Source organism: Opisthocomus hoazin, chromosome 29 (genome assembly GCF_030867145.1).
Source record: "Opisthocomus hoazin isolate bOpiHoa1 chromosome 29, bOpiHoa1.hap1, whole genome shotgun sequence".
Lineage (NCBI taxonomy): Eukaryota > Metazoa > Chordata > Aves > Opisthocomiformes > Opisthocomidae > Opisthocomus > Opisthocomus hoazin.
In genome coordinates, this window is record NC_134442.1 from 7,611,975 (window position 1) to 7,623,252 (window position 11,278).

Below are 11,278 nucleotides of genomic sequence, written 5' to 3' on the forward strand. Positions count from 1 at the left end.
GCTATTGAGCAAGGTTTTTTTGGATTGCTGGGTACCAAAATCAAATCAGGTCAGATCGCCCCTGCTCTTGTCCTGTTCATTGTGAGATTCAGCCTAGAATTCTTCACCTGGCTTCTTCTGTAATATTTTTGCTGTACAGCTATGACAGCATAAACCTAAACTACCGTACTCTTATGTCATACTGCAACAGAAATCATTTGTGAGTTGCAAGGAAAAAACCCACAAACTGCAATTCTTCTAGGAAATATGCCACTCCAGTTTCCAGCGGGCAGCCCTCCAGACAAGGTAGACAGTTTGATCTTGCTTCCGGTTCGCTTGAAGGGACTTCCAAGTCATTTTTACAGGAGGTGTGTAGAAACTTAATTTGGCAGGATTAGAGGGGCCGTGCCTCCAGCCAGGTGGAGGAAAGGGACAACCGTGTTTATTGGCCGGTGTGGATTCAGTGGCCTGGCAAGTCAGATCCACAAGAGTATAAAGCTCTGGTGGACACTGGGGCACAGTGTACTTTAATGCCATCATATTTCAAAGGGTCAGAGTCCATTTGCATTTCGGGAGTGACAGGGGAGTCCCAAGAGCTGAGTGTACTGGAGGCTGAAGTGAGCCTCACTGGGCAGGACTGGCAGAAGCACCCCATTGTAACTGGCCCCGAGGCTCCGTGCATCCTTGGGATAGACTGTCTTAGGAGAGGCTATTTCAAGGACCCAAAGGGACATCGGTGGCCTTTTGGCATAGCTGCTTTGGAGACGGAAGAAATTAAACAGCTGTCCATTTTGTCTGGTCTCTCGGAGGATCCTTCCGTTGTGGGGTTGCTGAGGGTTGAAGAACAATAGGTGCCAATCGCAACCACAAAAGTGCACCGGCAAAAATACCACACCAACCGAGACTCCCTGAAACCCATTCATCAGTTGCTCTATAAACTGGAGAGAGAAGGAGTGATCAGCAAAACTCGCTCACCCTTTAATAATCCCGTAAGGCCAGTGAGAAAATCTACTGGAGAGTGGAGGCTGACAATAGACTACCATGGCCCGAATGAAGTCACACCACCGCTGAGTGCTGCCGTGCCAGACATGCTACAACTTCAGTATCAGCTGGAGTCAAAGGCAGCCAAGTGGTACGCTACAATTGACATCGCTAATGCATTCTTCTCCATCCCTTCGGCAACAGAGTGCAGGCCACAGTTTGCTTTCTCTTGGAGGGGTGTTCAGGACACCTGGAATCAACTGCCCCAGGGGTGGAAACAGTCCCATCATTTGACATTGACTAATCTAGACTGTGTTGGAAAGGGGTGAAGCTCCAGAACATCCACAGTACATCGATGACATCATCATATGGGGCAATACAGCAGAAGAATTTTTTGAGAAAGGAGAGAAAATACTACATATCCTTCTGAAAGCCAGTTGTGCCATAAATGGAAGCAAAATCAAGGGACCTGCTCAAGACATCCTATTTTGGGGATTAAAGTTGCAAGAGGGGCATCTTCAGATAATAAAGGACATGATCAACAAGAGCTAGGCCACAAACCCCAGATGAGCAGAGGGAGAAAGCTTTAGAGAGCCCTAACCTCTCCGGAGACACACTACAGTAGGAAAAGGCACCCAGTCTCCATAGGGTTTGCATATATTTCCCATTGGGGTGGCTAGAGTTTGCATGCAGCTCTGGATCCTTGTCATCACTGCTCCCTCCCAAAATCAGTCCTTGAATTTCACACCTTTGGTCTCGAGATCTGTGTGCTGTGATTGAGAGGAACTGGGGCAGAGCACGGTGGAACAGTCATACTATCTTGGAGGGTTCAATCCCTCTTCTTGAGTGTCCCTATCACTTTGGCAGTGAAGGAGGCTCTTCCTCCACCTTGCAACAGTCTCAGCCCCACTTGAAGAGAAACTCTGAGTGAGTTTATGTCCACTCCAAAATGGGGCGGAGGGATTGGGAGGCAGGGCAGGGAGAGGCTAGTCTTGTGGAAGGATGGGTGATTTGACATTTTCCACATAGGATATTTCCATAAATGGGGGAATGGCTGAAGAAGTCTTGATTGAATTCTGCCTTGAATACAGATGATCTCTTCTGCCACTGTCTATGCAGGAGAGGATACAAGGTTAGCGGCTCAGCTGCACTGGAGTCAGCTGATGTGGCTGAGCCCAGGCATGACAAGACCACTGACCAGCCCTCACTATGAAATCCCTCCCATGACCAAGTCCAGGCCCTGCAGTCCTTCAGGGATGTCCCTGACTTGCTCTGGGTCTCCCACAGGCCACAGCTCCTCACAGGTTCAGCCGCTGGCTGCTCTGACTTTCCAGAGCACATCTCCATCTACTGGTGTCCACAGCAACTTCTCCACACCCTTTTTGGAAACATCTCTTCCATAGACCCACAGAGCCAATGCAGTGGTCTCCATCCAATTTCCCTTTCAACCTTCCCTTGACTAGGATGCCTGCAGCATGCAATCTGCATATGGCTTGTAATGATGAGATTAAGACACTCAGACCAGGTCTTGGTGATTCTGCTCATGAAGATTCCTTTTGATTTTAAAGGAAAAGACAATCAGCAACCAAGTTGTTGCTGGGGTTTAAAATGGGAAAACATAGAGAAAGGATATAAGAGGGTCTGGTTGAATTTTTGACAGGTTTCTCTTGAGTACGCTTCCCTGGACTGACTTCTCCCTTCATAGTGGGCATGTGTGAATGGTAGTGAACTTCAAGCTGGTGAGCAGGGCACAGGGTGTGTGTAGCAGCAACTGCAGCAGGGCTGCAACCATCAGCATCTGGGTGCTAGCAGTGGGGATACCACGGGACTCTGGGTGCAGGTACTTGACCGAATGAATATCTGCAGAGGAGCTGGGTCTACCCTTGAGAGGTTTCCCAGCTGGATGAGGCTCTGTAGTTTTCCTCCTGCCTGCCAGGAGCACATCCACACTGTGAGACCTGAGGAGCTCGTGGAAAAACAGTGCAGGGCAAGTTGGCAAAAGGTGGATTGAGAACTGGCTGAATGGCAGAACTCAGAGGTTTGTCATCAGCGACGCTGAGTCTAGTTGGAAGCCGGTAACTAGTGGTGTCCCTCAGGGGTCAGTACTGGGCCCAGTTTTATTTAACTTCTTCATCAATGACCTGGATGAAGAGTTAGAATGTACCCTCAGCAAGCTTGCTGCTGACACCAAACTGGGAGGTGTTGTACATACACCAGAAGGCTGTGCTGCCATTCAGCGTGACCTGGATAGGCTGGAAAGCTGGGCAGAGAGGAACCTGATGAGGTTCAACAAGGGCAAGTGCAGGGTCCTGCACCTGGGGAGGAACAACCTCATGCACCAGTACAGGCTTGGGGTGGACCTGCTGGAGTGCAGCTCTGCGGAGAGGGACCTGGGTGTCCTGGTGGACGACAGGTTAACCATGAGCCAGCAGTGTGCCCTGGCTGCCAAGAAAGCCAATGGGATCCTGGGGTGCATCAAGAAGAGTGTGGCCAGCAGGACGAAGGAGGTTCTCCTTCCCCTCTACACTGCCCTGGTGAGGCCTCATCTGGAGTACTCTGTCCAGTTCTGGGCTCCCCACTTCAAGAAAGATGAGGAGCTACTGGAGAGAGTCCAGCGGAGGGCTACGAGGATGATGAGGGGACTGGAACATCTCCCCTACGAGGAGAGGCTGAGGGAGCTGGGCTTGTTCAGCCTGAAGAAGAGAAGGCTGAGAGGGGACCTAATAAATGCTTATAAATATCTGAAGGGTGGGTGTCAGGAGGATGGGGCCAAACTCTTTTCAGTGGTGCCCAGTGACAGGACAAGGGAAATGGGCACAAACTGAGGCACAGGAAGTTCCGTCCGAACATGAGGAAGAACTTCTTCCCTCTGAGGGTGACGGAGCACTGGAACAGGCTGCCCAGGGATGTTGTGGAGTCTCCTTCTCTGGAGATATTCAAGATCTGCCTGGACAAGGTCCTTTGCAGCTTGCTGTAGGTGACCCTGGTTCGGCAGGGGGGTTGGACTAGATGACCCACAGAGGTCCCTTCCAACCCCTACTATTCTGTGATTCTGTGATTCTGTGAATCACCAGTGATGACTTCAGCCTGTTTCACAGCAGGTTCCCCTGGAGAGAAAAAGACACCTCAAGTGAGCCCAGAGGGCAAAGAACCAGAGACACACTGAGCTTGTCCTCTGCTGCTGAGCTGAGGCTGAGCTTCTGGGACGAGCTGACGTCATGGCAAGTGGGCAGCGCTGCAGACTGTGAGCTCAGCCCAGCAGCAGCTCCTCTGCAAAGCACAGCAGGCAGCGAGGTGAGAGGAGCGAGGTAGAGAGAGGGTGAAGGCAGTGTGGAGTGGAAGGATGCTGAGAGATCACTAGGTGAGAGATGTTTTCAGCCATTGACACAGTAAGTCTCTGCATGAAGGGCAATGTGCATGCAGTTTGTGGAAAGATCTCCTCAAGCTGGCACACCCCACAGACTATGGGGGGGTGAGGAATATCACAGTTTCTCTTTTGTAGAAGGTGAGGACGTGCTGCAAAGCAGGGACTGCCTGCTGCACCCTCAGAGGGACAGGCCATGACAGCTGCCTTCTCCCAGGGACGGCTGCAGGGTTGGGAAGGTGGATGTGCAGCCCGGGCTGCCCCAAGATGTCCTTCCGTGCGGGGTCTCTGCACCAACATGGGTCAGTGTGCTGGGGCAGGGACTCTGCTGCCTGCCAGAGCCAGCACTCACCGTGCCCAAGCAGCTCACCACAATGCTATAGGGAGAAGCTGTGGATGGAAGGAGAGACCCTTGGCAGGGCAGGGTCCTTCTGCTGCATGGGTCAGGGCTGCTCACAGCTCCAGATCACCCCAGGGCATTTCCAAGGGAACCTCTCAAGATGGAGTTCCCTGAAGGGGAAGGTGTCCTGGTTGTCCTGGTGGACGACAGGTTAACCATGAGCCAGCAGTGTGCTCTGGCTGCCAAGAAGGCCAATGGCATCCTGGGGTGCATCAAGAAGAGTGTGGCCAGCAGGACGAGGGAGGTTCTCCTTCCCCTCTATACTGCCCTAGGGAGGCCTCATCTGGAGTACTCTGTCCACTTCTGGGCTCCCCACTTCAAGAAAGATGAGGAGCTACTGGAGAGAGTCCAGCGGAGGGCTACAAGGATGGTGAGGGGACTGGAACACCTCTCCTACGAGGAGAGGCTGAGGGAACTGGGCTTGTTCAGCCTGAAGAAGAGAAGGCTGCGAGGGGAACTAATAAATGCTTATAAATATCTGAAGGGTGGATGTCAGGAGAATGGGGCCAAACTCATTTCAGTGGTGCCCAGTGACAGGACAAGGGGCAATGGGCACAAACTGAGGCACAGGAAGTTCCGTCCGAACATGAGGAAGAACTTCTTCCCTCTGAGGGTGACAGAGCCCAGGAACAGGCTGCCCAGGGCGGTGGAGGAGTCTCCTTCTCTGGAGATATTCAAGACCCGCCTGGACAGGGTCCTGTGCAGCCTGCTGTAGGTGACCCTGCTTTGGCAGGAGGGTTGGACTAGATGACCCACAGAGGTCCCTTCCAACCCCTACCAGTCTGTGATTCTGTGATTCTGTCTGTCTGCTGAAGTTTCTCCTCTTGGTTTGCTGGGTGGGCAGTGGGACGTTTCCCAGGGCACTTTTAAACTGGGGTGTAAAAGGAGGGATGACTGTAGAGAGGAGAAGCTTTCCTGAGTCTGCATTTTCACTTTCCAGCTCTGGGCACTACAGACAGCACCAGCATCCCCTGGCCAGTTTCATCAGGGTTTATGTGAGCTGCCCTTCAGTCCCTGCACACATGGAGAGGCTGCAGGGCAGAGCTGGGCACACAGGGGCTGGGCTGGGGTCTGTGAGCACTGGCAGGGAGGAGATGTGGGGCCAGAGCAAGAGCTCCTGGCAGGGACAGCTCCAGGCAGTCGAGATGAGCAGGCAGGGAGGGAACTGCTCATGGAAACCCTGTTGCAGGGGAGATATGGGCACCTCCTGGCCAGCCCTGCAGTGCAGATGCCTTCCCTGAACAATCCCCTGCCTCTCTCCTCTGCCTCTCCCCTTCCCTCTCTCAGCCAAATCCTCACTCTATTCTTCCTTAGTTTCTCCTCTTTTCTCCTTTAAATTTATCTTTTTGTTGCTGTCACTCTCTGGGGATGGGAGTTTCAGCTGCAGAACCAAACTCTGATCTTGTTTGTCTGTTCATGCAGATGTGACCATGGGAACAAGTGTCCCACCTTCCCTCTGACCTGTGGGGCTGTGGGCAATGCAGGCTGTGGGGCTGGGGACTGAGTCACTTTTCTCTAAATGAAAAGCTGTCATTAAGATAATTGGCTAACTCCTTGGGTGTCATTCCAAGGTGTCAGATGCCCTCCAGGATGCAAATGTGACCTGCAGTGTCTCTGTTGTATTTTAAAGCCCCATGGACAAACACAGAGATACTACAACCGAGGAAATGCTGTTGGGCTGTTGAAATGAGCCACTTTTGTTCTTGGCTAGAAGTGGGGTGCTGAGACCCACAGTAAGAGTGAGACATTCACTGGTCTCTGTTCTCCGTAGTGTCTCTATCTGAGGAAGACGAAAGCCCAGGGCAGTCCTTCCAGATGGAAGGATCAACCATCTCCCCTATCTTTGCACTAAGCCCAGTCAATTCTCTTGCCTCGCAGGACTCGCTCTATTTTCTCCCTGAGTGCAGCAGAATTTCTGAGGGTTTCTGACATTCAAACACACACCCAAGGTGACATGAGGGAAGCTGTAAGAACCCAAAACCTCTGAGACTGCCTTCTGCCATCCCCATTCCTTAGCACTGGCAGTGCTGATGCTGAAAAGCCCTTCTGCGATATGATAAGGTTCTTCTCATGAAGTTGAACACCAGGTCTGGCCCTGCCCAACCATGCCCATGAACACACTGCTGCAGAGCAGGGCTGGATCCTTGGCAGCCAGAGGGAGGAGGTCCTGCTCCTTCCGCTGCACTCAGCAAAACCTAACCAGAATTGCAGCCACAGAGCTGAAGAAAGGGCTCCTGGAAAAAGAATGAGGTGTGTGTGAAACTGTGAGGGTCTAGGAGAAAGGCTTTTATGCTTCTCTGAGCTGTCCGCCCTGACTCTTCCCTGTTTTTTCCTCTAATGACAGGTCCCCATGCACAGAGGAAGCAAATGTCCAACGGCAGCTCCGTCACACAGTTCCTGCTCCTGGTATTTGCAGACTCTCGGGAACTGCAGCTCTTGCACTTCTGGCTCTTCCTGGGCATCTACCTGGCTGCCCTCCTGGGCAACGGCCTCATCATCATCACCATAGCCTGTGAGCACCGCCTCCACACTCCCATGTACTTCTTCCTCCTCAACCTCTCCCTCGTCGACATCGGCTCCATCTCCACCATTCTCCCGAAATCCATGGCCAATTCCCTCTGGGACACTAGGGACATCTCCTACTTGGGATGTGCTGCCCAGCTCTTCATGTTTGCCTTCTTGGTAGTAGCAGAGCTTTGTTTTCTGACTGTCATGGCCTATGACCGCTATGTTGCCATCTGCAGACCCCTGCACTACGGGACTCTCCTGGGCAGCAGAGCTTGTGTCCACATGGCAGCAGCTGCCTGGGGCAGTGCTTTGCTCAATGCTCTCCTGCACACTGCCAATACATTTTCCATACCCCTCTGCCAGGGCAATGCTGTGGACCAGTTCTTCTGTGAAATCCCCCAGATCCTCAAGCTCTCCTACTCGCGCTTCTATCTCAGGGAAGTTGGGCTTGTTGGGGTTAGCTTTTCTTTAGCTTCAGGGTGTTTTGTTTTCATTGTGGTGTCCTATGTGCAGATCTTCAGGGCCGTGCTGATGATCCCCTCTGAGCAGGGACGGCACAAAGCCTTTTCCACGTGCCTCCCTCACCTGGCCGTGGTCTCCCTGTATGTCAGCACTTCCCTGTTTGCCTACCTGAAGCCCCCCTCCATCTCCTCGCCATCCCTGGACCTGGTAGTGTCATTCCTCTACTCTGTGGTTCCTCCAGCAGCGAACCCCCTCATCTACTGCATGAGGAACCAGGAGCTCAAAGACGCAACAAAGCAGCTCATTCTGTCAGTAGACTTTCGGCAGCAATAAGCTGTCATGTCTCTTCACAAGTGATTTCCAAATCATCTGGGGAACCTCTTGTGGTTTGGGCATTTTATCTGTGATAATTCAGTTTCTCCATGAGTGTCTGCATCTACTCCGCTTTTCCAGAGACATGAACCCAGTCTGTCTGACCCTTACGAATTTGTCTGGCACAGCGGTACTGTTGGTCTCCCCTATCATATCTTTCTAATAATAGCGGATTTCATCAGTGCCCGCGTCTGGAGCTATGGCTCTTTTTCCAAAGCCAGGGTCACGAACAGGCTGAAGAGCTCGTCTCTGTGAGGCCGTGCTGCTCTGCTGGGGTTCAGTGGTGGATGAGATGGAGTGAAGCATTGGGGAATTGGTCTTTCCTGAGCCTCCAAGTGTTGGTGCCCAGTTGCAATGGAAATGATGAATGATCAACAGGGACCTCCGTGGGACTGTCCCCTCATGGTTTCAGGCACTAGAGCCCATGTGCCCTGCAGAGCAGCACCGACAGCTCAGGGTCTTGTGGGGAGCATGGCAAGGGTGCAGGTATGACCAGCCAGGTGAGCACAGTTATGGTCCTCTGAGGAAAGGCTTTCTTTCGGCAGGTATGTCCCTGGAAAACAGCAAAGGACCAACTTCATGCTTCCAGGGAGGGATAAATGAAAAAGGGAGACCTGTTTCTACATGCACCACCTCCAGGCAGGCTACACTGTTGCTGGGGCAGCAGGAGCAGCCTAGGAGCCCCTCGGCCAGGAGTCTGGTGCTGGGGAGAGGGGCTGGTTCAGAGGGACATCCTGTAGTTTTCAATGAGCGTCTCTTGGAGACAAGAGCAGGCAACAGTGGGAGACACTGGTCTCTGTCTCCTCATGCTGTGGCTGGCCCTCAGCCCTGGGGCTGATGGGGAAGGCTGACACCTCTCTCTGCTCCCCAGGAGCCTCTGTGCCCTTCAGAGGGGCTGGGGCTGTGGGGTGAGTGCCCAGAATTCTGCAGCACTCTGTGATGGGCAGTTTTGTGGGGCCAGCCCAGACTGGACTGCTCTCCTGGACTGGGCTGGGGAGAACGCAGGGGAGGTGGAGAGAGCTGGGGAAGGGCTGGCCTAGGAGGGAAAGTTTCCAGAAGAGGAAAACACCTGTGTAGATCTTGGCTATTTGAGTATGCAGGGTGAGGGCACCTAGGAGGGCGCTCATGGTGCCGAGCCAGGTGACACAGTGAAGGAAGCAAGGCATGACAGGTGTAGAAGAGAGGGGCCCTATCTGTGCCATGTTCCCTGGACACCCCAGGAAAGCTGTGCCAGCACGATCTTGCCTGACCACCCCACACTCCAGCCCTTCCCATCTCTGGCTCTACACCTCAGTCCTGAGAAGGGATGTTTGCTGCATGGTCACCCCCATCATCCTCCAGGGCTTTGTGATACCCAGCTCTACTGCCATATTAATATAAAGGAAATCACTTTCCTCCTTACACTCCATACACACCAGGTCTCATAGCTCTTGCCACAGGTGGTCTCTCAGTCAAGCCTCTTATCAGACAGCTCCGATCAGGTGCTGGATCAGGTGCTTACGGCCGTGTCTCGAGAGATCTTGAAAATCCCCATTGTCTGAGATTCCTCCAAGTGCCCTCGGTCTCTGCTCCAGTGTTTGACTCTGAGGGATTTCTCAGCTCCTCTATGGACAGGCAACAAGTTAGGTGAGAGCTTGTGTGTTGGTCAAAGGAGACACTAAAAAGGAGAACACTGTGCTAGGAAATACTTATAGTTTCACCCTGGCCAACAACTAAACACCCAGAATGAACTGCGCACTCAACCCTTATACACCCAGCATGAAGGAGGAGACAGTCAGCAGTGACAAAAGTGAGAAAACTCATGGGTCAACACAAAGACAGTTTAATAGGTGAAGCAAAATCTGCATGTGTGAAGAATCAATAATGAGGAATTCAGTCACTGCTTCCCATGGGCAGACACGGGTTTAGCCATTGCCAGGAAATGAGGGCTTCAATACAGGTATCAGTGACATGGGAAGACAAATATCATGACCATAAATGCCTTCATTTCATCCTCTTCTCCCCGAGTTATTATCACTGACCATGACTTCTTATGGTATGCAATATCCTTTCAGTCATTTTGGGTCAGCTGTCTCAGGTTCTTCTGTACACTCAGCCAACTCACTGTCCAGGCAGAGTGTGAAAACGAGGAAACCTTCATGCTCTGCAAGGACTGTTCAGCAGTAGCCACAACACTGTTGGATTATCAATTCTGGTTTAGTTACAAATCCAAAGCAGATCAACATATGGTCTGCTGTGAGGAGAATTAACTCCATCCCAGCCAGGTCCAGGGTGAGGAATGAACAATGTCTTATTTAAATGACCTGAAGAAATGTGTGAATCCCAGACCCTGACTCTGATGGGGCACTACTCAGTCTCCCCAGTATTCACGGGCCAAGCAAGACAGCAGGATGCAAACAGTCCATGAGGTTTCTTGCGGTGTTTGTGGAGTTTTCCTGTGAAGTAGAGGAACGCAGCTCCAGCTTAACCACTTCTTAGAAAGCACGTAGCAAGTCACATGCTCATGGAAGGGTTGGTCGGGAAGAGACTGTTGGGTGTCTTCTGTCCACCCTCCAGTCTGGCTGTGACAATGTGGAGATGAAACCTGAAGACCTCCAAAGGTAGAGATCACAGCGATGCTCCTCCCAGTCCATTTTATTTTTCCTAAGGCTCAGCCTAAAGCTCCAAAAAAGCCCTCTGTGACTATTGTTTCTCTTATGTCATTGTTCACCGCAGAGGAGAGCTTGGCTCTGTCATCTGTCCAGGTAGGCATAGGCTCTTTCTAGGGCAACGCACGCCTCTCCTTCAAAAGGCCAGAGAGGCCCAGTTCTCACAGACTGTTCTCACTCCTCATGCTTTCAGCCCCTCACTCCATCTTGGCAGACCTCCTCTGGTTTCTCCACTTTCTTTCTGAAATGTGAAGCCCACTGGCTCCTATGACTTCTGCTATCATCATGCCCAGTCCCTTCTCCTCAGGGAACTCCTTTGCCATTCGGATCCCTTCCCATGCTGCTGCATGGACTTATTCTGCAGCTTTTCCTGCTCAAGCTTCAGGTTCCTGTTGCTCAAATCCTCGGGTGCCTCCAGGTCCGCATGGACAAAACCTTCAACTGTCCAGCTTTGAAAATGTGTATACTCAAGGTCATCCTGAGTCATTGTGCTTCTAATATGACCATAAATAAAGTAGTTTCAGATAAGGAAAGTGTGCCAGTGTTCATGGACTTGCTAATCAA

General features: G+C 51.9%; 1 protein-coding gene across 1 annotated transcript; it reads left to right on the plus strand.

Moving 5' to 3' along the window:
• Positions 1–7,055: 7,055 nt before the first annotated feature.
• On the plus strand, positions 7,056–8,027 carry LOC142364802 (olfactory receptor 14C36-like). The gene has a single exon (XM_075444930.1). The coding sequence runs from the start codon at positions 7,062–7,064 to the stop codon at positions 8,025–8,027; it is 966 nt and encodes a 321-aa protein (XP_075301045.1). The 5' UTR covers positions 7,056–7,061.
• Positions 8,028–11,278: the final 3,251 nt, after the last annotated feature.

What these genes read in the sequence shown, in the direction of transcription:
- LOC142364802 (XM_075444930.1), top strand. Translation starts at nt 7,062, where the DNA reads ATGACAGGTCCCCATGCACAGAGGAAGCAAATGTCCAACGGCAGCTCC.